Raw genomic sequence first — 25,406 nt, forward strand, 5'->3', positions numbered from 1 at the left:
GAAGCTCGCTATAATGAGAGGACCAAAAATCTGCTACGACAAAGGGACGACCCAAAATTTATTACAGTAGAGGGAGGACTTGAAGTCCACAATGGCAAGAGGACTAGAAATCTACCACATCGGAGAGAGGAATTGAAGCCTGTTATGGTGGGAGGAACCAAAACTTGCCATGGCAAGAGGACCTAAAATCCACTTCGATGGACAAAAGATTTGAAGACCGTCATAACAAGGGGACCTGAAATTCACCATGGTGGAAGAACATGCAATCTGCCATGATAGAGGGAGGACTTGAAGCCTGCCACGACAGAGGGAGGACGTAAAGCCTGCCATAGTAGGAGGACTCGAAATTCGTCACAACAGAGGGAGGACTTGAAGCCCGCAACTTTGAGGGGACCCAAAATCCATCATGACAAAGGAAGGATATGAAATCTACCATGGTAGGAGGACTCAAAATCTACCACAACAAAGGGAGGACTTGAAGCCCGCCATGGCGAGAGGACTCGAAATCCACCATAATAAAAGGAGGACCTGAAATCAGCCACGATGGAGAGAGGACTTGAAGCCTGCCATGACGGGAGGACCCAAAATCTACTATGACTTGAAGCCTACCACAACGGAAGGACCTGAAATTTGTCACGATGGAGGGAGGACCCAAATGCGCCCAAAACGCGTGAGTCGGGATTACTTGACTTATATGAAGGTAAATCCGCTATGATGAAGGCGTAAAGTCAAATGTGCCTAAGACACATGAGTTGGGAAAACCCAACCTATATGTAAAGGTAAATCCGCTGTGGCGGAGGCGCAAGACCAAATGTGCCCGAGACACATGTCGTGTGAAGGTAAATCTCCTACGGGGGAGGTGCAAGGCCAAATGCGCCTGAGACGCGAGTTAGGAAAACCCAACTCGTGTGAATAGAAATCTGCTACAGCAGAAGTGTAAGGCCAAATGCGCCCGAGATGCATGAGTCGAAAAACCTGACCTACATGAAGAAGAATCCACTACAGTGGAGGCGCAAAGCCAAATGCGCCTAAGACGTGTGAGTCAGGAAAACCGAACCACATGAAGGTAAATCCATTACGACGAAGGCACATGGTCAAATGCGCCTAAGACACGTGAGTTGAGAAAACCCAACTCGCGTGAAAAAAATCCACGACCAAATGCGCTCGAGACAGACACGTGAGTTGGAAAAACTTGACTCGCATGAAGAGAAATATAATATGATGGAGGCGTAAGGCCAAATGCGATTGAGACGCGTGAGTCGGGAAACACAACCCACACTAATGTATATTTGCCACAACAGAGGTGTAAGGCCAAATGTGCCCCGAGACGTGTAAGTCGAGAAAACATGACTCACGTGAAGATAAATCCGTTACAACGGAGACACAAGGCCAAATGTGCCCAAGATGCGTGAGTTAGAAAAACCCGACTCACATGAAGAGAAATCCACTACGACGGATATGTAAGGCCAAATGTGCTTGAGATTCGTGAATCAAGAAAACTTGACCCATATGAAGAGAAATTTGCCATGACAGAGGCATAAGACCAAATGCGCCCTTGATGCATGAGTCGAGAAAATTGGACTTGCGTGAAGGTAAATCCACTATGGCGAAGATGCAAGGCCAAATGCGCTCGAGACACGAGTCGGGAAAACCCAACCCACGTGAAGAGAAATTTGCTACGACAGAGGCGCAATGCCAAATGCGCAAGTGACGTATGAGTCGGGAAAGCCCGACCCGCATGAAGAAAAATCCACTATGATGAAGGCGTAAGGACATATGCACGTGAGACATGAGTCGAAAAAACTTGACTTGCGTGAAGAAAAATATGTTACGACAGAGGCACAAGGCCAAATGCACCAGAGACGTGTGAGTCGAGAAACACAACCCACGCCAAGGTATATCTGCCACGATGATGGTGCAAGGCCAAATGCATCCCGAGATGCATGAGTATGAAAAACTTGACTCATGTGAAGAGAAATCCACTACGACGGAAGCACAAGGCTAATGTGCTTGAGATATGCATGAGTCGAGAAATTCGACCCACGCCAAGAAAAACCCACTATGACAAAAACACGAGCCCAAATGTGCCCGAGACACTTGAATTAGGAAAATCCGACCTGTAAGACGAGATCCCGAATGCTCCCATGTCAAATGAACTAAATGATACACTTCAAACTCCTCCCATAAGAGCCTTGAAACACAACTTTGAAGGAGGCAAATGATAAAGAATACAATGTCGACTGACACGTGATTGTCATATGAGATCCAAATCACCCTCCACCCATCTACCAATTCAAAGTAGACAAACACAAGCTTCCTTCTCTTCCATTACGACAAGAAAGACAATCACAAACTTCCTTCTTATCCATTATGATAAGAAAGACAATAACAAGTTTTCTTTTCATCTTTTATGACAAAAAATACAATTATAAACTTCCTTCTCACCTATTATCACGAGAAAAACAATCATAAACTCCCTTCTCCTAAGATATAAAAAAAAATCTTAAACTCAATGTAAAAAACTCCTTTTGAACTATTAGAACCTAAGGATCTCGGATTACTAACTTGAGTGTCGAAAGAATCAAGTCGAAAAACCTCTCCCGACTTCCATCTTCATGCAGGTGACACATTAGGAGTATAATAATTTTACCTCGATGACACTTTAGACAATCCTGCTCACACGGGTCCGAATCACGTCGACCTGACCAAAATATCAATGACATTTTCTCTTAACAGATGACCACCTTAAAACAAACAAAACTTTATTACCATAAAGCATCAACTTAAATCAAGTGCATTATACTGAAATTATGCTGCTCTTTCGAGTTAAAATTTCTTGATGTAGAAAGTCATGATTCAGAAAGAATCCCTCAAAAGAACAGATGCTCAGATGTGTAAAATAGCCGCAAAACGTTAGTCAGATTCATTTGGAGTGCCAGGTTGACAAAATGGCGCAGGCACCATGTCACATGTTCTTCATTCCTGCTAACTCCATCTGTGTTTTCACCAAGAGAATTGGAAGATATCCTACCCTCCTTTCAAGAGATGAAACACATATCAGGTGTGTATTTTCCATATGCCTAACCCATAACCCAGTCGAATCAGAATAAGCTCAAAAAGCATGTGAATGATACTAGTCAAGCGCACTTTGGATCCTGGAATCTCAGACCAGTTAACAGAGACCTCGATCATTGGTATGCTGAGATGCTTGCATAAGTAGACCAGCTCAACATCAAAGCACCACCTGCATGAGATGGAAATGCATTTCATACAAATACCATATACTCTCTTAGTACACTGCTCAACTGAATGAAATTTATCAATTTCATGAAGTAAGAAGGGCAAACAAACTCAAACAGTATATAATATGATGAATCACCAAATAATAGAAAAATGAAAGTTTCATCATAACAACTATGAGATAGTTAGATCAAAGGTTGACATTTCATGGCATAGGAGCATATGCCGATACCTATATGCCACCGTAGAATGTCATGCCATAGCTGTGTAAGGCACTTGCCCTGGACGACTGGCAAAACATTCCATGCTAATAAGCATCAAACATAACTCTAAAGAATTCAGTCAAGGCAGAAATAGATTTTCAGATTGACTCAGCCAACATATCCCTCTAATGGCTTCATTCATGCCATGCCTTGTAATCTAAAATAAAGAGCCATATAAATATAAACTCGATCTAAAACATTTGGGAAACCTGGAAACCAAAATAGATGCAAGTTGATAGAACTCAGCACGGTCAGAAGTTCTCTTGTTATTTGTCCAGGTTGCTCAATCACCAGAAACCCCTAGGTTATAGAGACCATGGTGATTAAGTCATCAATATCAAGTACATACTGAACAAGGTTATATCCCGAGTTATCTCAAGAAAAATGATTATACACAATTGAATGCTTAGCAATCACTTCCAAGATGAAACTGATCAAAATATTTGTGAACTCCCAAAGACATTTTAAGCAATGAGTTTCCTCTGTAATATGATTGTAAAGCCGGATTGGACAATCACGAACATAGTACTGCTGTAATCCAGTTTAAATGTTTAACCAACAAAAGCAGTCATGGACACCATGTCTGTTGGTGATCAGTATACTTCTCATAACTTCAGGGTTATACTGTTATCTAACTTCTGATTGATTTTCACCACTCTTCTAATCCTTTATGGGTTTTGAATTTTCGTCCAATTAGCAAAAATTTGGTATATGTTATCTGCAGCTCAATGCTACCAACTTTTCAAGAAAAAAGAACCACATTAAAAAAAGTCTACTGAATATCAACAAAAGCAAGAACACTTCTAGGAATTAAGTACCTTTTTAGTCTCATATTTGTGAACAATCTCCTGGCAGCAGTTCGTGTGAACATCTTAAAGCCACACTGCAACAGACATGAGGATCTACGTAAAATAGGAAAGACCACTAACAAAATTTTCTCACGTTTATAGAAGGGTCCACGATGTCAGCAGTCATAGCATTAACATCATTTTAGGCAGAAAATCCTTGTGTGTGTTGAGGTTGATGTAAAGAAAAGTACCTGAGTATCACGGATTCCAGGACCAGCAGTCAACAGAACAACTAGATGGAAGCCCTTCATGAGAAGATTCCTGTACCACTTCCTCTAGAACAATATAGAATGGTCAGCTGAGGAAAAGAAAAGGAAAGGTTAACAAAAAATTAAGAGGAAAAGGAAATGAACCGTGGCAAGAGCCTGTTTCTCCAGATGAGCACGAGAACCAAATGCAGCAACTTCAATATCAGATAACTTAAAACTCTGATCATCGGGATTCAATTCTTTAACCTTCTCGGCTAATGTGCAAATCTAACAATAAAAATAAAAGCTGTCGTCATTCCCATGGTAAGTGAAAACATCATCCAGTGATGATACTTCACCCTAGTGCTTAGACAACCTGACATTCGAGCTTTTCCAGGTCAGTTATTTTGGTTGCTCCATCAGCATCGAGCATAAGGAGTAATTCACCACGTGAATGCAGCATTCCCTGTTTAACAATGCTTTCACAGAGTTGTGAAGCAGCAACTGGTCAGTGTTGAAAAAGGTACAACAACTTAGCTACCTAGCATCACAAATGATTATCACAAAATGCTCAAACATCATGAATTATATATCCATGACTACAAGTACAATACTAGAAGTCAAAAACAAAATTGTTCACTACCACGAGCAAAAGAGACAAGCAGGACATATATGACTCACCTTTCTTATAGCTTCACCTTTTCCATGATTTCTCCCAAGAATTAAAACCCTTACATTTTCAATCTTGTATTTCCTAACAAAATCAAAAGCTACATTTGATGTCCGATCACTGCTCCCATCATCAACAATCAACACCTGTGAAGAAGCAGATTCAAGGAAACAGAATCGATGGACCCATCATCCTTTTTCAGAAAAGCCGTTCAAGTGACTTATGAGAAGTGAAGAGTGACTAAAAGCAATAGGGTGATGCATAAGACAGCCTAGGAACAGAAGATACAGATATTATCACCAATATAGTACTCTGATCATGCGAAGTTGAGTAATTACTTTAGCATTGCACTTCATGCAACACATGCCATCACAAGGAACAAAAAAATAAAATATCACCTTGACACACTGATCAAACTATGTTATACAATTTAACTTAGCACAACCGATAAGAGCATATCTTCGGCATTGCATTTGTTTTTTCAAAACAAAGAGGCATAAGCACTTCACTATGGTGCATCTCTTGAACTTAATCTTTGCTAAAACTGATCCAAAACCAACTTAATCATTGCATTCTATCCTGTTATTCTTTTTCCAGTAACCTTATTCATTCTTTTTCTCCTTCCTTAATTAATTAAGTGTATATTGTCCACATCTGACAAATGGCTGCGTAAGCAACAGTTGAGATTACTTCTAAAAGTTCTATCCCTTCGGGATGCTTTCTATATAAAAATACGTTGCTTTTGAGGGGTTAACATGGCAGCTACATTGGTATTGTTTAATGTTCTAAGCTCAAGGTGCAACTTCAGTATCCAAATATCTGCTTTAAATTCTGCTTTACAGGAGCATCACAGCCTCTAATCGAAAATGTTTGTGGTTTCCATGCAGCTACCTCTAAATTAATGGTATCCCAAGATTATTACCTGATCTATCAACAAAGAAAAGTAAACATGAAGAACGAAACTATTCTGCCAAAATGTTTAGATATAATTATTAGCTTCTCAATCTTCCATGGTGCTGCTATTCTAGGTAGACAATTAGACATTTTTTAGTGATGAAGGTTACTTTATGTTATATGGTCAAGTGCTAGATAAATCTACCATGAAGTTGATTTGAGATTAAGAAGATTAACAGGGTCTAAAGTCTTACCATTAAAGATTAGAAAATCTACCAGCTTCTGTAAAATAGCAAACTACAGCATGCATTCCAAAAATAAAAGATTTGACTATAATGAAATCCCCTTCCCCCTTTCTATAACCAGTCAAACGTTAAAATTACTAAAATCATTGCTTGTTTCCCTGGATGAATGTTTGCTAAAATAAATGATATAAACAAGGCATAGTTCTTGGTACTGGAAAAGTTTTGGCTTAGCCAGCGATATGTAATTCTACAAAATGCAAATACTAGAAAGAAAGATTAATAAGATGAAACTTATAAGAGTATATGTTCCCAACATATCAATTAATGGTATACAACAACAACAATAAGGCCGTAAGTCCCAACTATTTAAGGTTGGCATATCAATTAGTGGTATATTTAGGGAAAATGTTAGTGGCATATAGATATCAAGATCACTGACTGTGAAGCAAATGACACGACAGAACCATTATTGTCCTTTTGCATACCTCATACGAAAAGGACTTGTCTGAGGCTGAACGTTTTTGGAGATAGCTACAAAACAGTTATAGAAGTACATAAGCAGCAAAATTATCAGAGGTAGATGACATTATTTAACCAAAGAATCATTGAAAACCAAGCTTTAATGATGATCTCATAAGGTCCTTTGCTGGAAGTGTTGTTTCAATATATTACCATAACGATTAACATGATATTTCCATTGAATTAATGAAAAAATTGTGTAACTGATGAAGATTTAAAAAATTTTCAGCAGCTTAGCCAATGTGCACTGAACAAGACATTCGTCCACTTACTTAATGGTCTCAGCGAAAGCTCCAGGAAGCCTATGCTCCTCGTTGAATGCAGGAATAATCAGAGATATGTACTTTTCAGCTTGATCAAATATAGAGGGACAACGGACCTGCCATAGACAATTGAAGGTTAGGATTTCTGTAGAACTATTTGAAGCAGCCATCATAAGATACCAATAGTAACAATGAGGTCCCCAACTGGAAGTTAGCAGATCATCTGGAGATTACTATTTTCCGTAGCAAAGTAATACTCCCTAGATAGGAAAAATTCATCATCGATAACTATACATCAAGACATATGAAACAATAGGAAAATTTGAAGCTGTGTGGTTGGTAAAACTAAGGCCACAAGCCAACAACATCGTAAAATATCACAATTATCACAGATATATTTCTTATATCAACCTTGTGCTCATTTTATCATTTTCCTCATTTAACTCTCTGTGTTTCCAGTCAAAATTTACAAATCAATTTCATGCATATTCATGCACTTTTAACAAATTATCAAGGATTAATAACAGATATAAGCAAATAACCATATTTATGTGTTCAGTAACTCGCAACATCTTGTTTCCCTTGTTCTTTTCCTTTTTCTGCTTATTGTCTCTCTTCTTCAGCATACATGGCATCAAAGTGTAATGCTTCCATTTAATTATTACCCTTCCATGTTGCAAATTCAAATGTATAACAAGAACAATACGGTGACAAAGAAATAGTCAGTCAATGTAAAAATTGAAATGAAACTAGAAACCCATATTCAAAATATAGCAGGTAGTTCTGCAAGCAGTCAGCTAAAAAACTAGACAGTACAAAGCCAAGGTGACAAAGTTTGATGGTATAGCAAAGCTTCATTGTAACAACACAATAAAACAAGACACCATGTTCTCAGGAAAGGAAGCACTTTGAAACGTTATCAAATAATGAGAAACACATGACAAGCTACACAGTGCCAAATTAAAGCAGTTAAGAAACTTATGAATAATCTCATGATGCAATTCCATGTGCAGGGAACACATTTTTTTTAATCAATCAATTGTTCTTGACAACATCTTTCTTACACTTCAAAGGAACTAATTGACTTATTGGTCACTAAAAACGCAAGAGGAAAGCACATTCCAGCTAACTAACAAAAATAAAAGGATTGACAGACAAATCAGAGATTTTTCATTCAAGCTAGCAATAGGCCTGAAACATCATTCTCGAATTTCTATGACATAATATCATACTACAATGTTGCGCCATAGACAATGCTGCATGTACCCACTCAATCAGATATATCGACACAAAACGTATCCGAACCAACAACCACAAAGTTCAACTAAGTGCAAATTCTATATGAATCTTCCTCGTCTAATTCTGTGTGACTAACTTCATTGTGTGATGATGATATCGTGACGAATAATCCAATATTTCTCAGTGTCAAGTAGTTAATGCATCTAGAATCCCTGATGTCTAAGTGGAAATTTCAGGTACAAATTCAAGAAAGATAACGGTCATTGACGCTAATACCTTCTTCAGGGAGTTCGGATCTTCGAAGAAATCATCCGAAGAAGCGGTTCTTTCAAGTCTGGAAAAAGGAAACCGAAATTAAACAGCCGCGCTAAGTAGAAAGAAACATCGAAAGAAAAGACGCGGACTGTCGAGATTGGGAAAGGGCGGATTACGAATGTTCGCAACCGATCCTTCTCATGTGCTCGAGGAAGAAAGCGGCGACGCCAAACACTGCGACCAGCACCTGCGATCGCACTAGGTCGTAAGGGGAGATCCATGTAAAGCAACAAATCCGGAGGGGATTAGGGTTTGGAAGTGGAAACGAGAGAAGGGAGGGAGAGGGAGAGGGAGAGGAGACGAACCAGAGAAAAGAGGAGGAGATACGGATCGAAGAGAGTCCACGGCGTTCCCATCGCCCGCCGTCGCCGCGAAGTCGTTGGAAATGGGGGCAACGAATCGTAGAGCTGTAACAATAAAGACTGGTGCGGGTTTGACTTCAAATTGTAATTTTTTTGTTTCTATGACTCAAAATTGTTATTACACTCGAAATTTAATCCGCAACAAAAAATAAAAAAAACCTCTCATTTTGAACTTTTTCGAAAAATATATCCTCTTTTTGTTTTTTCCTTAGTCTTAAAATTACTTTTGACAAAATATTTAAAAGTAGTACTCACCCTTATATTGGATCGATCAAGTGCTTTTATATAAATACTGTATGTAACTTGACAAGTTCTTTTGTCATGTTTTTGTAGGTGTGAGAAAAATATTGTAGCCCTAACATGTTTTAAAAATATATATTTAAAAATTTAATTTTTTTTAATAAAATTTTAATAAACATGATAAGATTATTAAAATTATAATTTTTTAATTTTTTAATTTTTTTTATAAAAAAATTAATAAATATGATAAGATTATTAAAATTATAATATTTTTAGTTAAGTAAAAAAATAATTAGATTGGTATAATCATATTCAAAAACAGATTTGGTTTAACACCAAAATAAAAAAAAAAAATAAAACTGTCAGTGGTTAGTAAGGATATTTTTATCATTTTTAAATATATATATTTTAGATATTTTAAAATAAATGATTCAAAGTTTTTTTAGATATTTTTAGATATTTCAGAGGTAAATAAATCCCCATTGCTGAGGTTTTTTTTTTCTTAATTACCCAAAGTTTAAAGCGGGTAAAATAACAATGACTCAGTTACTAATTTAAAGCGGGTACGGGTATATGATCTATGCCCGACCCGTTTTTAGAGGGTCCGTTACATGGGGGTATTCATGGTTACCAATTTAAAGCGGGTACGGGTGTACGAGCAATGTTCGATCCGTTTTTAGACCAAACGGTCGCTCGCTCGACTAGGGTTTTTCTCGCCAAGCTCCCGTCCGTCGGCCCCTAAACCTCTGGAGTGAGGGCTGGAAGAAGAGGCGACGCTTAGCGATGGACAAGAGCATGCTCGGAGATCTCGAGTCTCTCCCTGAGGAGGACAAGATCAGGATGTCCGCCATGATAGACCAGCTCCAGATTCGGGACAGGTCTTTCCAACTCCGCTTTCACCATCAGATATTTGCTTCTTCGTCCTTTGTTTATTTTCGGTCTTTTTTGGACGCGTCGAGTGTTCTTAACGTCAGGCAATTTATCGGATGATCGATAATATCCAACGAATCATTAGTTCAGTTACTTGATTATTAGATCTACTGCAAACCGAGTTAAAGAGGCAAATGAAGAGCACAGTTAAAGACCCTTGTTTCTGTGAATTTGCTGCTGCTTCATGATTGTCTGCCTCACGATGTTGCTAGAATATGGTAAAAAGTGTATGGTGACATTACCAAGCAAAAGAAACAATTTTGTTACATGGATATATTTGATGAAAAGAGGAACCAACAAAGTTTTATTTACTGGCTATTGTGATTTCCTATGCGAATGTGATATTGTCAGATGCAGCAAACATAGTAAGGCATTTATTTGGGTTGTTGTAGAACGAATCAAGGAAAAGAAACAAATTTGTCAGGTGGATATATTTGATGAAAAGAGGAACCAACAAAGTTTTATTTGCTGGCTATTGTGATTTCCTATGCGAATGTGATACTGTCAGATGCAGCAAACATAGTAAGGCATTTATTTGGGTTGTTGTAGTAGGAATCAAGAAGCCTTGGTTTTTGTTTTTCTTTGTACTGCGTCTTCCTAGAACATAAAAGAGCAAGTCTGATGGAGAAGGCTTGTGCTGATGCAAGGTCTAGTGCACACAGAGAGGCATAGGTTACATAGGTCATGTATGAGCAACCTTAACATGATGCAAATGCTCATCCTCTTCTAGAAACGAGTGGTGGAATTATGGGTTGCTGTGGTTCAACTACACTTTGTGTGGATGAATATTTTGGTTGTCTCTGTAATTCGTATGAGTATTTTAGACAGTGTAGTGCACAAGGCTCCTGCTGATGCAAGGATTGTGGAGGGTCAAGACACTTACACCTATATAGGATGTTTTTTACTCTGGCCCTTGATTCACAGCTTTACATGTCATCACTATAGTAAAAGGGTAGTTTTTTCCTATAGTATGAATTTAGCGCATCTGTTTGTTAGCTTACATGAATGTATGATTAATGATTAGTTATGTTGTTGCTGTAGGGAATCCTGATCAACTTGAGTTAGGTCTTGGTTGTCTGAAAAAAAGGGGATTGAGATTTTATCATGTACTATGTTGTCCAGAAATCGGATCCAGGTCATGTCTGAGTCTAGCTGCTTCAAGTTTGTAACCCCTGATTGAAATGTTATGTGCTTAGGTTTGATTCTGTGGTTAACTTAAAACTACTTGAGCTTCCAATCAGAGACTAGATATGCAAGCAGCATATTGTTCTAGAAATCGTAAAACAAACATATCCTGAATTGTCTGCTTCAAGATAGTTTGGACAATTATTCTCATCAATGACCAACTACTTTTTTGTTTTTTTGCAGATGTGCTTAATATAATCTTTCTTGTTACATGAAGTTTAACATTTATTTCATATGGAATCATACTAGAGCTTAGTTAGACTAGAAGTACCTTTTTTGTCTCGACAGCCATTTGGAAAAAACTGTAGTTGCTTGCTTATGAAATTTACCCGATAGTAGTGAGATATTTGGAAACTCTGATGTGTTTACCTCATTTCTTCAGTAAGGATTCATTCTCTGTATCATGTTGTTGTTTCTGAACTACCTTTAAATCTAGACAACCATTTGAAAATACTGTAGTCGCTGTCTTACGACAATTAACTGATAATTGTAGGACTATTTGAAACTCTAATGCATATACCTCCTTTCTTCAGTAATGATTCGTTCTCTGTATTATATTTTCGTTTCTGTAGTTTGAAGGGAATTGATGATTGTTACAATTCTTTTTAGTATTTTTGGAGGAATTGCATGTACCTCTAGCATTATTCTAGTTGAGCTTCAGCAGTTACTGTCTTTGTAGTTGGGAGATATACATTTGTGTATAGGAGTCACACTCCATCTATGACTGGAACCTTACATTGGATAAGTTACTGGTTTATTCATTATTGTTAGTCCTTAGAGTTTGTATTGACTAAGCCATATAAGATGTCTGACTGGTTTATGCAATGGATATAGTATGAGGCATCTGTCTACATTTTTCAATATACTAAAAACTCAGGATGATGCATCAGTTTGTACTTTTCTCTTATGAATCAAATTTGTGTGGCATATGTGATTGTAATCTTAATTTCCTGCTGGTGTTCCATATAGTTCCCAGGATAATGATTGCCATTTTTGTGTTTTAGTTATATTCAAGTATAGGTTTTATTTATTTACTAGAAGCTGTTGATTTAGCATTGTGGTATCACTTTCTACTTAATCTGTGGATAGGCTCATCAATAAATTTTACTTCCAATTGTTTTAGCTATATTCATTCGATGGACCTTGTGTCTGATTCTTGTGTCTCCATCGGTCTTGCAGTTTAAGAATGTACAATACACTAGTGGAGAGGTGCTTTTCCGAATGTGTGGACACCTTCCGTCGCAAATCTCTTGATAAGCAAGAAGAAACATGCGTTCGCAGGTGTGCCGAGAAATTTCTGAAGCATTCGATGAGGGTTGGCATGAGATTTGCAGAGCTGAATCAGGGCGCTCCCACTCCAGATTAAGCGTTCTAGAACCCGTCACAACTCAGTTCAGCCACTGAATTCAAGATCAGTTAGCATCAATTCTATTATTTGCTGATGATTGAACCCTCTAAATGCGTGGTAAACAATTTCGACTTGCTTTGCTTCTAGCATTAGCTTTCCGCTTGCATCATGTCATTGCCAAATAAATTTGGTCATATGTAACAAATTATGATTACATTATGTGATATCTGAGTATTGTTGAGTTCACTTCAGTTTGTTCTCGAGGTTTCAGAGGGGTCTTCTCGTTCGCAGTTTGTGCCCATGGGTTAAGATATGTTCACGCGGTTGTCAAATCACCGCGTATTGCACATCCGTCTCTTCCAATCCGTGTAATCATATAGTTCGATTCGGATTCGGATTCGGATTCGGGTTCGGGTTCGGGTTCGGATTCAAAAGGTGCTCTGATAGAACCGGTTTGTTCGGTCTCTCTATGAATGGGTCGTCTTTCTTCCCCGATTTCATCTGTCTCAATCGTCGCACGCCCCCTTCATCTTCTCTCCTTCAGAGGAAACCCTAGCTTCCATCTGCGAAGATGCCGGCGACCGCGGGGCGCGTCCGGATGCCGGCGAACAACCGGGTGCACAGCAGCGCCGCTCTGCAGACCCACGGCATATGGCAGAGTGCCATCGGGTACGACCCTTACGCCCCCGCCAACAAGGACTCGGCCAAGGAATCCGCACTCCCCGGCGAGGATGGCTCCGCCGCCGAGAACGCTTATGCCAGCTTCCAGGGACTCCTCGCCCTCGCCCGCGTCACCGGCTCCGGATCCAACGAGGCCCGGGGCTCCTGCAGGAAGTGCGGCCGCGTCGGCCACCTCACCTTCCAGTGCCGCAACTTTCTCAGCGCCAAGGATTCCGCTGTTTTCGACAAGGACAAGGACGCCGACGCCATTCAGGCCGCTGCCCACACCGCCTTCGAGCAGATCAAGAAGTCCAGCGGACTCGAGCCCGAAAGCAGCGAGGAAGAGGAAGAGGAGAGCGATAGCTCGGACTCCGACATTGACCCAGATATTGAGAAGATCATCGCTGCACGATTCAGTAAGAAGTCGAGGAAGAGGATGGAGGACAATTCTGAAGAGAAGAAGAGGAGTCAGTGGTGGCAACGGAGATCCAAGAAGAGGAGTGACAATAAGAACTCAGGTGGGGGCAACGACCCCGATAGCGAAGAAGAGGACGAGAAGAGGGAGAAGAGGAGGAGGCATAGGCGTTCTGATGATGACGGGGAGGAGAAACCACGGCATAAGCATAGTAGGAAGAGTAGGAAGGATAAGAAGACGAGGAGGCATAGGAAAGATGATTCTGATGATGAGTCAGAAGAGAAGTCTGATAGGCATCACCGCCACCACCATAAATGGAAGAATTCGCAGAGGAATGACTCTGAGAGCGACTCTGATGAGCATGAACAAACTAGGAAGAAGAGGGCATATTCCGAGAATGGTTCAGAGAGCAATGGATCAGATGACTTGCACTTGAGAAAGGGGAAGAAATCTTCCAAGCATAGATGCAGGAGCCACCAGCGCAAGAAGAGAAATTGACAAAGTGTCTGGACTCACCTAATCTTTCAAAGGTCGCGACATCGAGTAAAGGAAAACAGTGCAACTCTGTTGATATTGATAACAATGACGAATCACTTGATGAGGATAAAAGGAGGACAACTTATTCGATTGTCTCTAAGGGTGACTGGTGTATAGGATTTGCTGCAAATATGCTATGTATTAGGTAAATGCAAAAACCTCTATGTTCTTAATAGTATTTTAAACAGGGATTTTAAACATGGTTTTACAATACGATGCAAGTCTTCTTGATGCATACAATAACCTACTTATTGTTTAACTAGGGTCTGTCATTTGAAGTAGAATTGAAGAAGCTCCACTGTGCTTCAGATTTCTTGTATGGATTGCTGAAGCATGATGTAGAACTAATTTTGATGCACTTGGACATATTCGTATAAAATTGTCTCCTCTTGTACCTAGAAAGTATATTTTAGTTATAGTTTAAGCCATTGGTCTTTTGTCAATGTTTTTTCCTTGATCAATGTGTAAGGACTGAGTTATGAACAAAAGAAGTAGCAATTATGAAGAATTATGAAGATAGTGTTGACTGGATATTAGTGTTGTCTACCTGTGATTAATTTTTTCTGAAACTCCGGATGGATTCGATTTGGCTTGATTAGATTAGGTTGATCTGTGGTGGGTCTTCTCCAGGTAGAATTGACTAGGCATTTTTGGGGACATTTATCATCATTTACTGGATTCATTGATGTCTAAAGGAGCTTTAAAAAAGATGATGATGCTGCTCAGCTGGGTCAAGCATAGTGACTGAAACATGTGGTGATGTGCTCTGTTGCTTGTGCATCATGAACTATTTTTTAATGCAGGACTTGGAGAAGACCCTTGTCAAACTTCTAATTCATGTGATTCTATGTCATCTTGCAAGACATATACATGGTCTTTGGAAACAAGAGATTAAAGAGAATTTGGGATGAAGGTGTGCTTTTTGACTTTAATGGATGTGAGATACCTGAGACTTTTAGGAGTTTCTATTTAAATTCTCATACATCATGCAGTCAACATGAAAACATGATGGAAGGTAAGAATCTTTAGAATGTGGTGGACAGAATACCATGTACTTACTTAGTTCATCCTTTTTCAAGGTGTCCCCTTAGTGCATCACCACAAACAAGTGGAGGAAAGTTAATTGGCAACCATTGGCTCAGTTTGATGCATTTATCCTGTTCAGCTGGAGAAAAATCTATCAGATGTACAGAATGATGATAGTTTTGGGAAATCAATGGCTCAGTTTGTGATATATATTGCCGTTCTATAATTGTCTTGCTGCTCCACAGAAGATAGGGGCAAATGGTTTGTGCAAATTATGATGGATCATTATGGTGCTCCCACATTACTCATTAAAAAGTAAGCATGAAAGTTATGTTGTATGAATTGGCTTAATGTGCATTATTCCACTGCATGTTTCCTTCATCTCTGCTCCATTTATGATGGCAGATATAAGTCGTCTGTTCATGTGACGATCTCGGTTCGCCTGCTTTCGGCGAACTTGGTGTTTGATCACCACCTTGCCTCTCCCTAGGCTTCAAGCTGCGGCCAGTGACCCGTTGAAGCAGCCAACATGGCAGAGGAGGAGGAGCAGCAGAAGAGGAAGAAACACAAACACAAGGAGAAGGATCAGCAAAAGGGTCCCAAGAACAAGCCGGCAGCGGATCAGCCCCACTTCAAGTCGAGCGCCGACGTCAAAGGCCTCCGCTTCGGCGGCCAGTTTGTGGTCAAGTCCTTCACCGTCCGGCAGGCGGCGCCGCTTGAGCTACTACAGCTTCTGGACCTCCCTCCTCCGTGCGTCGGCCAGTGCCGGGCCCTTTCTCTCCCTTCCACCCTTACCTACGTGCCCACCAACTTCACCATCCTCGCCCACCACGCCTGGCACACTCTCACCCTCGGCCTCGGCACCGCCAAGTCCAAGGCGATCATCTTCGTCTTCGACTCCGAGAGCACGAAGGCGGCGGTGGACCGGATGTGGCCGCGCGTGATCCCCCTGGGCGACGTCAACCGGAAGCTCATCCGGGGGCTCGCCGGCTGCGAGATGTCGCGGTTCAAGTTCCGGAAGGGATGCCTCACGTTCTACGTCTACGCCGCGCGGCGGCATGGCGCGGCCGGCTTTTCCTCCGCCGACGATCTGCGGACAATTCTCGAGGCCGTCGTGGCCCTCAAAGATTTCCTGGACCACACCGCCGTGCTCGCCCTCCCCAGCCATCGAAGCATCACCCTCCCCGTCGACCAAGTCGCAGTGACACACTGAGTTCACTGTGTTCCATTCATTGTTCTCATTACAGAAACCAGAATCGTGGGTCTCTCTCAGAGGCAGAGAGATCAGTAAGTAGATTGCAACTGTTGTAATGGCAGCTGAGTTCCAAGGAGAAGATGAGCAGTCATCCATGAAATGTAGGTAAGAGACGATCGATGCTTCAGGAGGCAAAGGAAGGTGGCCTTTCACTTTGCAGAGGTAAAAGAAGGGACATGTCGTCCTGCAACTCTCACCCTAACCAAAAGGGACGACGACACCACTTGTTGCTTTACTCATGCTCAATGGACCCAATCTACGCCTCCTTTTGGAAGTGACAACAGGCAGTGGATTCGTCATCGAAGTGTTCCCCAGCGCCATTCAATGCAGCATGAAGATCTTGTCGACCCCAACAGGCATCAAAAGCATAGCGTAGTTATAAATCACGGATCAGACCGGTTTAATTTACTAATTAGATCGTCGTACGAGCTTTGAAATTATTAAAATATTTTATATTTATATTTTTATCAAAATTATTTTTTTCATCCGTATATCATTTTTTTAATTCTAAAATATCCCTAATAAGATAGACCAAACGAACAAACTCTCTCGTCCCCCCGTTTATTAGAAGACAGGTCCATAAGTGAATCAGTTTATTACTAAATAAAATATTTTTAATACCTTTACAAAATATTTTAAGCTTATATAAACACGTTATAATTGATTCAGAATCTAATACAAACCAACTTACCAACTTTGATATATTTTTATTTAAAAATAAAACATAAAAAATGACTTATATATCGATTACAATGTTTTTGAATAAAATTATTATTATTATTATTATTATTATTATTATTTTGATATGTATAAAAATATTATAATCCTATTCAAAAATATTATAATGGATCGCGGTCCAATATAATGGATGTGTACTTTTTTAAATTGTCCTATTAGAAGTATTTTTGGACACATGCAAAAAATGAGAGATACTAATGAGAATAAAAAAAAATAAAGGAGGAGTTATTTTTTTAAAATTCAACTTCTTAAAAAATTAATTACTATTTGATTTATATATTAACTAATGATGATGTAACATAAGACATGTTGGATCTTTGTGACGATTCCAATCGAAATCGAATTAGGTCAAAATAAGGATCGAAATCATAATTTTAAATTATTATTATTATTAAAATAAATTTATAAGCTTTTTTATATAAAAAAAAATAAAAAAAAATAAAAAAAAATAAAAAAAGCGTCCGAATCAGAAACTCGACTTTTTGTCAATTCGATTTTATTCGTAATTTAGAAAATAAAAAACATCGGTTCCGAAAATGATGTCAGATATGGTCACTACAGCTGTCAATGTCACATCGAGTCGCCAACGACGACGCCGCCACTCGATTCCAAAGACGCCTTCCCCATCACTCTTACCGGTAAAAGAGGCAGCTTTGACACAGCGAGGCGCCCGTTCGATCGGATGGGGGAGATGCGTTTGGGTTCGCTGGTAACGAGTTCGAGCTGTACGACCGGACGGAGGAGAATCCCACGACGCCGTGGTATCCGGGTGCTGCATGAACCAAGATGCGAGCCCTCGCCTTCGAGTCGTTCGACGAAATGACCAAGAAGGTAGTTCCGTCGATGACACGCCAATCCCGTCCCGATCGATTCCTTTCATCGAGGGAGAAAGTTGTTGGAACGCGACTCTCGGATTGCTCGTGTGAGTTCTCGACATGGCTCTCCGTCATTTGCTAAGAGGTTGGTGGAATCCCTGGTCAGTGGTTCGAGACAAAGTCAGTCTCCGCATCCGGTCCACCTACGTCAAGATCCACCGCATGTGAATCTCGAAGCACCGAGAGGGCGTGCATGATTGACCTGGAAAATGGAGGGGACGACTTGTTCAGACTTGGACAGGTCTTAAGATGCCATTCCTTCTCTTCCGATAGTTTCCGATAGGGGAAAAAGATCTGAGGAGGAACGAGGCAGAGATGGCGAAAGGCATATTGGAGGTGCAGCTGATCGATGCCAAGGGGCTGAAGAACACCGATCTAATAGGTAACTCTCAATCCAGTGCTACCGTCGGATCTCTATATCTCGTTGGTCTAATTGGCATGAGGTGGCCGCAGGCAAGATCGACCCGTACGTGGTGATTCAATACAGAGGCCAAGAGCGCAAGAGCAAAACTGCCCGAGGTCAGTCGACGCCTCCTGTGTGGCAGAAGTAGAGCTGCCAATTGGTGACATGAGTTGCTTGTTTCTTCTTCCTCCTCGACAAACAAAATAATCTCTTGATTCCATGAATTAAAGAGGGAGTGACGATTTCTTTTGACCAATTCTTATGTAAGACATCAGATTCTGGTGGTGCAGGCCAGGGAAGTAATCCATCTTGGAACGAGACGTTCAAGTTCTTGGTCAACTCGGCGGCCGCAGGCAATCATCAGCAGCACAAGATCACCATGAGGGTCATGGACCATGATACGTTCACAGCTGATGATTTCCTCGGTGAGAGCACGTAAGTAGGCCATCGATCATCTTGAATTATTGATCACTGTCATTTCGTTTAGAAGTTGAAGCTAGAAGATGAGACATGATCACATCTCAAACCCACCAAGTGAAACTTGAATTGATCAGAGATATATATATATGTTATCTGATGTACGATTTTGCATAAGATTTGAACATAAAACCTTCTGTTTTGATACCATCTTAAAATTTTTTTTTTTTATCAATGTCATTCTATCTAAGAGCTTAAGTTAGTAGATGAAAGATATTAGCTGATATATATTCTTAATGACAATTCTCTAAGTGAATACATATATATTAATGTGTGGTCTAGATGAGATTTGAACATAAGACTTTCGACTCTTAATGTCATTCTATCTAAAAGATTTGAGTCAATAGACAAGACATTAACTAATTTGTATTCTTAAAAGAGGAAAATAACATGATTCTCTTTGAAGAACAAAACGTGTACGATGGTGTCTTGGATTCAGCAAGTAAGTTTTGGTTCAAACTGGTTGTGTTTCGCATTGCAGGATCCATGTTGGAGACCTGATTACTCAGGGCATGGAGAATGGAACCGGAGAGCTGCGCCCCAGCAAGTACAGTGTGGTTCTTTCTGACCGAAGCTATTGCGGAGAGATCCGTGTTGGTGTTACTTTTACCGCGAAGGTAAGGCGACATTATGCCATCTCTGATGCTAATTTCCGTAGTACTTTCTTCTACAACGCGGGCAGAGTTAACGACTGGGTCTTTTGTCGGATTGCTCAGATGGAAGAAGAGAACACAGTAGAGTTTGGTGGATGGAGCCACAGCTTTCATGCCTAGGTTGGCTCACTTCTCATCATTCAGTCATTGGATTGCCGTGTATCCATCAAAACCTCAAAAAGCAATGCTTTTGTTTGTGATTTTGTAAAGTGTGATGGTTTTGTGGTCAATGAGTTGATGTAATCTACATTAATGTGCTTCGCATTTCTCTAAACAAGTTTACTACTTTGCCAGTAGACCATCTTGACTGGTTTCTTAATCTGCAGCGTTAGGTCATGAAGTTCCAACCATCCGAGAACATCAATAATTACATGTATCTTTTTTTTTTTTGGTTGTTGAATAAACTTTTTCCATAAAGCTCTCTTATCATAACTTGAACGGAGCAATTCATAATTAGTTTCACTGAAATTTTCTTTATGATGTTCTAGAATGTCACACTTTGGATTATAAAGTGTAGCTACCAGCATCAAGGTAAAGTAAATTAGCAAAGAAAACCTGCTGATTCAACAATTAATGTTCTTGCTAGTGTTATTAGTAGGGTACCAATCTCTTTACCAGAAGAGAACAAAAGATTGCATGACAGAGGAGATACGTTCAAAGCTTTATGGTTCCTTTCATTCGTTTAATTGTCGATCACGCAAAGAGCATGGTTTCCATCACAGCTATTCGATGTTTACAGGTATCTAATTGGATTGAAGCGACCCGTAAATTAATGGGGCCACACAAAGCAACACCCTATGATAGAAAGAAAGCATTGCTTCCCATGTGTACAAAGAATCTAAAATGGACTAAAAATAATGGAGGAATAGAAACGAAAAATGCATCGTCAACTGCATAGCTGGGAGCACAGTTCCCGTAATCGAGCTTCCGTTGCGTCGGGCAAGAAGTAGCTGTGGGTTCTGCTGCTGCCTTCGCATGACAAGTTCACGTTGCTCCCTTCTTGAGATGACTGCAGAAACAGTCGAAAGGCTTGAGCACAAATAGAACCAACACCAATAAGCTGAGCTTATAATTTGAAGTACTCCTAAAGCTACTTATGAAGATAGCATTACTGGCACCAAAGAACCTCCCTGAAATATCCTGACTTGGATTTTTCGGCAATAAAACCTCTGTATGATTCTCCCAAAAAGATAGGAATGCATTTAAAAGAATATCTGCAGCTCTTTCAAACTCAAAACTACAATGGTACTACATTCGACCAATCTGGGTTTTCATGGTCCATGCAGGGACATGAGTGTCTGTTTTCAGGTTCTAAGAATAGCATTGAGCTACAAGTTATCACCGAGATCAAGAATGTTGGGCAGAATTAAATTCAAAGGGTAGCCACTGTTTGGAAAGAAGACATAAATAAGCAACAAAAAAGGTTAGAACATCATACCGAGCAATAAATGGGCGACGATGAACAACTCTTTTTTGACGTAGGAATGCAACTTAGATAACGGCACCAAGGACAATAATCATTTGCATTAACCCCTCGAAACAGCATGACGAGGCCGATGGTGAACCTGTATATTTAGTAGTTTGGCCTCAGTTTTAAGCTTCAACATACTAAGTTTCAACATGTCTGTCATGTCAAAGTTAGATTATGAGCTCTCATTTTAATTTTGACAAACAAGACAACATGTACTTTTGGCACAGTTTTGCATCTGCCCTACTACTTACTTATAAGGTGCATATATCGAAGACATACACTGATAGCCCACCGATGAACTAATGCAGACAATAAGTTTAGTCAAAGGTTTACAGTAATGTACAAGAAAACACCCAGCATTAAGAAAAGCATAGCTCTATCACTTACCCAACAACCAGAAGGAGGGCTGCAGTGATCCATAGTATGTATTGGTATATCTTGTGCTTGTGTTTGACTGGGGTTGAATGATACATAGGTAGAGCATTCTCTCGGCTAACCCACCCGAACTGGGGTCGAATTAGAAGCATAAATCCAAGAAGAAACCCAGAAACAAATCCTCCAATATGAGCAAAGTTGTCCACATCCGGGAGGAGTCCAACAGCCAAATTAATTACAATAATAAATATAAGGGTCAACAATGCTGCAAACTGAAGATAAAATTCAAAGAGGATTAGAAATATGATCCAAATTGTATCAGCATCATTGCTTCTATTTATTTAAATGACAAATCTCCAAGATCACCTTATTAGCATAGATTGTCCAGTTAGTTAAAAGTTCAGAAAGCATGCCACCAAGCAATCCAAACAGGGCACCAGAGGCACCAACAGAGATCCTTGATGCAGTAAACAGAGAAGACAACAGACTCCCGCCAAATCCAGACATGATGTATAACAGGCCAATTCTTGCTGCAAAATGATAAAGAAAAATTAAGGTGTCCTCCATTCAAAGAGTTCAAAGCAGAATGCAAGAATAAAATGATCCTGAAAGCAAAGCTCAAAGTGAAGATATAGATGCATAGTAACACAGGAAAACAATTCAAGCCACTAAAAAATTTTGCAACATTGGCAGTTACAATAAGAGGAGATCAGATATGTTATTTGTGGTATAGTTTTCGGAGGCCTTTGTTCTTTCTCATCTATCAAGATGAAATGTTCAGCAATCTATAAGTGAACATGTAGATTACGTATAAAAATATTTCCGTATGTCGTAGAATGAATAAACTAAGCAGCAACAATATTTATTGCCCGCTCATCTCCAAAGTCTGATCAAAAGACAAATATTAGGTGTATGCTCGGTATCAGTTTCAATGTCTTCATTGTACCTTCAAGAGCATTGTTTATACCATCTTTACCAAATTCCTGGTATAAGGAAAAGAAACTAAAGGTAGAAAGCTGACAATGCTAGAGGACAATTAGTATTGCTAATTTCAAATTTAACCAGCTTATCTTCTAAAAGCTCCTCCATATCTTGAAACTTAAGTGGCAACAATTAGGAATAACCTGACACAGCAAGTTCTACAAACAAAGATGGAATCTGGATGTTCTTTACTTCTTTACATCAAAAATCTATCATCTCCAATCATCATCTTTAAAATTACCTACCACCTGTTCAGTGGCCACTAGGAGTAAGGCCTGCAAATGCTAAATTACTTGGCATCTACAGGATGCAATTTCAAAAAGAAACATGTAGCTCTAGCGATTAGCAAAGACCTTCTCTTTAGGACAAATTACATAACTGATAAATAAGTTCATGCATTTTCATATTGTTTTCATAAAAATTGGCATTGCATAACATTATATGAAAAGCAAAACTGCCATTCTTCTATTGTGAAAACCACGCTGTTGTTTTGATGATATAGGTAAAGAGATGTTGCTTACAGGTATCACAGATGCCATTTTGGGGACCTAGGTGGCTGTCAAATTTAATGAAATATCTTGATCATTATCTCAATAACAAGCTCCTAAATGCAACATGAAACCTGCACGCACGAATACTGCTAAATAGTGAAACAAGGCTAACAAAATCGAAGGTTGAAACTTCTTATGACTTGGCCATGTTAGAATGGCAGATGATGCAAATTAATGCATACAACCTACATAAGAAAGTAAAAACTGAGAAAGTTCTAAATTACAGATTGTTGCGGCTGATTCTGCTCAAGACAGTAGGGCATCAGAAAAATGCATAATTGTAGAATCACCAATATGTGATATAATTGATTTTAAATTCCACACTGATAATGATTCTGATACCTTATCAAATAGAACTTAGAGTATACTGGCCTATGTCTAGTATCACCATAAAGAATAATGGCTTAGATAGTGGTACATAACGATCCGTACAATTACTGGTACTTGATCGGACCGGTAAGTACTAGCCAGTACATACCCAATCTGATTGGTGTTTTAAGCCATATGTGATTTATTATTGTTTGCATGTCAGAATGAAAAACTGATATTATAGCTAAATTGCAACATACCAAATCCAAATTCTCGCTCAAGTTGAATTCCAACAAAGAGAAGACTCAACATATTGGTAATTACATGGATCAATCCAGCATGTAGCCAAATGCAAGAAAGAAGGCGCCACCCTTGGTGCTCATTAACCAATTTATGGACTTCTAAAGCCCCCATCTTCTCCAACCTGAAAAATTGAGCATATTATTGTTAATTACATATCCTTGTTTTGCCATAAAATGTCATAAGAGAAGCTATGGATGTCTAACCACTTAATTCACTTAACAAATAGAATGATGATCCTTCACGGTGAAATATGAATGAGTTGAAAAGATAACAATATGACAAAGTCAGCTTCATCAGTGTTCATGATTTATCAGATAGGAATGATCTACAAAGGCATCTATTTTAGGAAGAAACAAGATTGTTTGGCATATCAAGTAGCACCTAGTAGCATATCAAGCATGTTCTAGTTTGGCATATTTACATATTATAAATCATGGAGCCAGCAACCAAACAATCCACATAAACAATGACTTGTTAGGATGACAGAAAACAATATGAAGGAAAAGAAGCAATTTAGATTCTCTCATGCTATCCAATTATGGGTTTGTGCTACCAGTATACACTATGAAAAGAATTATAGGCAGAAAGGATCACAAATTGTTATTCTTTACAATAGAGTACAAGGAATTATATTGTGTTATTCTTAACACAATATGCATCGACCAAAATATCAAGACCATGCCCAGTAATTAGCAATGAGATATATCAAAATCAATGTAATAATGGGGGTTGGAAGATATAGTCTTAAATACAGGATATATGTGAGAGAGTTCTGAATTCCTGAAACTAGGTGCATTATTGTTTGTAGCAGTTAATGTTTTGATGTTGAAAATGAAACTGAAATTTAACATTCTTATCAATGTCTCTAATTCCACAAAGTTACAGGTGTCTCCAAGACATCTATACAATGATGACAGCTTGAAAAAGTCAAAATGAAACTAGACAAGAATGGCAGAGCTAAAATGAAACTGATACATTATGGTCAATCCCAGATTCTATTCTCCAGCTAAATTGTAAACATTCTTCTCGACAAAGAAGAAACATCTTCAGATAGATCATGAGCTAAAGAAAACCCAGGTGGTTTGAAACTGGAAGAATGCAATAGTTTAGAGTAGGGCAGAAGTAACAAACCATAAGTTGGCTTTATTAGCAACATATCAAAATGGAATCCTACTTTCCTACCACGATCTCACTGAATCACAAGAAGTATCTTTTTCTTGTGCAATAACTTTCCTATTTTTTGGTAGTTTTCCACATGCAGCAGTAACCATCTTGCCACCAAATAGGGTTCCTATCAAGATTCTTACTTACAAGCTGATAGGGATAATATTGGCACCCTCCAGCTCCCTCCACCACATGGACTGACAAACAATAAAGGCATGGAAACCATCGATCATTAATGATAGCACGCCTCAACTTTCCTAGACATCTCTTGGCTGACATCTCGAGCCATGCATCTACATTAATGACCGACAGCAAGCCACCCTCATTAATGCTTCCGCCATTCAAAGTAAGAGACTTTGGCTAAAGCATGACTAGACCGCTTGATGCCTAGGTATAAAAGCCACGCCCCAAGCCAAGCCAGGGCAGGCAGGTAATAATAGCCTCTCTATTTTCTACTTTTTTAT

The 25,406-nt window shown here is 39.4% G+C and overlaps 6 protein-coding genes across 7 annotated transcripts; 4 read left to right on the plus strand and 2 right to left on the minus strand.

The window, feature by feature from the left end:
* Positions 1–2,745: 2,745 nt before the first annotated feature.
* LOC103999918 (uncharacterized) lies at positions 2,746–9,099 on the minus strand. Its single transcript, XM_009421821.3, has 11 exons — positions 8,990–9,099; positions 8,801–8,871; positions 8,646–8,703; positions 7,140–7,246; positions 6,834–6,879; positions 5,221–5,355; positions 4,916–5,005; positions 4,705–4,827; positions 4,543–4,626; positions 4,322–4,386; positions 2,746–3,244 (listed from the first exon to the last, which is right to left on the minus strand). Exons 1-11 carry the CDS (start codon positions 9,038–9,040, stop codon positions 3,058–3,060), a joined length of 1,017 nt encoding a protein of 338 aa, XP_009420096.2. The 5' UTR covers positions 9,041–9,099; the 3' UTR covers positions 2,746–3,057.
* Positions 9,100–9,956: 857 nt separating this feature from the next.
* LOC135624344 (mitochondrial import inner membrane translocase subunit Tim9-like) lies at positions 9,957–12,995 on the plus strand. The gene is made up of 2 exons (XM_065127842.1): positions 9,957–10,164; positions 12,581–12,995. Exons 1-2 carry the CDS (start codon positions 10,070–10,072, stop codon positions 12,765–12,767), a joined length of 282 nt encoding a protein of 93 aa, XP_064983914.1. The 5' UTR covers positions 9,957–10,069; the 3' UTR covers positions 12,768–12,995.
* A 134-nt stretch (positions 12,996–13,129) lies between these two features.
* LOC135624342 (CAX-interacting protein 4-like) lies at positions 13,130–14,574 on the plus strand. Its single transcript, XM_065127840.1, has one exon. The coding sequence runs from the start codon at positions 13,321–13,323 to the stop codon at positions 14,320–14,322; it is 1,002 nt and encodes a 333-aa protein (XP_064983912.1). The 5' UTR covers positions 13,130–13,320; the 3' UTR covers positions 14,323–14,574.
* On the plus strand, positions 14,373–16,801 carry LOC135624343 (uncharacterized). The gene is made up of 3 exons (XM_065127841.1): positions 14,373–14,506; positions 15,441–15,702; positions 15,793–16,801. The coding sequence occupies exon 3, from the start codon at positions 15,917–15,919 to the stop codon at positions 16,598–16,600; it is 684 nt and encodes a 227-aa protein (XP_064983913.1). The 5' UTR covers positions 14,373–14,506; positions 15,441–15,702; positions 15,793–15,916; the 3' UTR covers positions 16,601–16,801.
* Positions 16,802–18,458: 1,657 nt separating this feature from the next.
* Positions 18,459–20,084, plus strand: LOC135625650 (elicitor-responsive protein 1-like). Of its 2 annotated transcripts, none has more exons than XM_065130725.1 (5): positions 18,459–18,637; positions 18,709–18,774; positions 18,934–19,093; positions 19,617–19,752; positions 19,852–20,084. In XM_065130725.1, exons 1-5 carry the CDS (start codon positions 18,571–18,573, stop codon positions 19,906–19,908), a joined length of 486 nt encoding a protein of 161 aa, XP_064986797.1. In that variant the 5' UTR covers positions 18,459–18,570; the 3' UTR covers positions 19,909–20,084. The 2 variants fall into 2 exon arrangements, with proteins under 2 accessions (XP_064986797.1, XP_064986798.1); XM_065130726.1 differs by having other exon boundaries at positions 18,461–18,637; positions 18,949–19,093.
* Positions 20,085–20,520: 436 nt separating this feature from the next.
* On the minus strand, positions 20,521–24,474 carry LOC135624256 (RHOMBOID-like protein 1). Its single transcript, XM_065127682.1, has 5 exons — positions 23,736–24,474; positions 22,001–22,164; positions 21,647–21,906; positions 21,227–21,353; positions 20,521–20,797 (listed from the first exon to the last, which is right to left on the minus strand). The coding sequence occupies exons 1-5, from the start codon at positions 23,887–23,889 to the stop codon at positions 20,675–20,677; spliced, it is 828 nt and encodes a 275-aa protein (XP_064983754.1). The 5' UTR covers positions 23,890–24,474; the 3' UTR covers positions 20,521–20,674.
* Positions 24,475–25,406: the final 932 nt, after the last annotated feature.

The sequence above is a fragment of the Musa acuminata genome, chromosome BXJ2-10, assembly GCF_036884655.1.
Source record: "Musa acuminata AAA Group cultivar baxijiao chromosome BXJ2-10, Cavendish_Baxijiao_AAA, whole genome shotgun sequence".
NCBI classification, from domain to species: domain Eukaryota; kingdom Viridiplantae; phylum Streptophyta; class Magnoliopsida; order Zingiberales; family Musaceae; genus Musa; species Musa acuminata.

Bases quoted from the DNA above. Each gene is read 5' to 3' on its own strand.
- LOC135625650 (XM_065130725.1), top strand. From the start codon at position 18,571: ATGGCGAAAGGCATATTGGAGGTGCAGCTGATCGATGCCAAGGGGCTG. The intron at 18,775-18,933 runs GTCAGTCGACGC...GTAAGACATCAG, and splicing joins CAAGAGCAAAACTGCCCGAG to ATTCTGGTGGTGCAGGCCAG. The intron at 19,753-19,851 runs GTAAGGCGACAT...CGGATTGCTCAG, and splicing joins GTGTTACTTTTACCGCGAAG to ATGGAAGAAGAGAACACAGT.
- LOC135624342 (XM_065127840.1), top strand. From the start codon at position 13,321: ATGCCGGCGACCGCGGGGCGCGTCCGGATGCCGGCGAACAACCGGGTG.
- LOC103999918 (XM_009421821.3), bottom strand. From the start codon at position 9,040: ATGGGAACGCCGTGGACTCTCTTCGATCCGTATCTCCTCCTCTTTTCT. The intron at 7,247-8,645 runs GTATTAGCGTCA...TGTCTATGGCAG, and splicing joins ATCCGAACTCCCTGAAGAAG to GTCCGTTGTCCCTCTATATT. The intron at 4,627-4,704 runs GTTCATTTCCTT...ATATTGTTCTAG, and splicing joins AGAAACAGGCTCTTGCCACG to AGGAAGTGGTACAGGAATCT.
- LOC135624344 (XM_065127842.1), top strand. From the start codon at position 10,070: ATGGACAAGAGCATGCTCGGAGATCTCGAGTCTCTCCCTGAGGAGGAC. The intron at 10,165-12,580 runs GTCTTTCCAACT...TCGGTCTTGCAG, and splicing joins CAGCTCCAGATTCGGGACAG to TTTAAGAATGTACAATACAC.
- LOC135624343 (XM_065127841.1), top strand. From the start codon at position 15,917: ATGGCAGAGGAGGAGGAGCAGCAGAAGAGGAAGAAACACAAACACAAG.
- LOC135624256 (XM_065127682.1), bottom strand. From the start codon at position 23,889: ATGGGGGCTTTAGAAGTCCATAAATTGGTTAATGAGCACCAAGGGTGG. The intron at 21,907-22,000 runs GTGATCTTGGAG...TTTTATCTTCAG, and splicing joins GGACAATCTATGCTAATAAG to TTTGCAGCATTGTTGACCCT. The intron at 20,798-21,226 runs GTATGATGTTCT...CTGTTTCTGCAG, and splicing joins CGTCGCCCATTTATTGCTCG to TCATCTCAAGAAGGGAGCAA.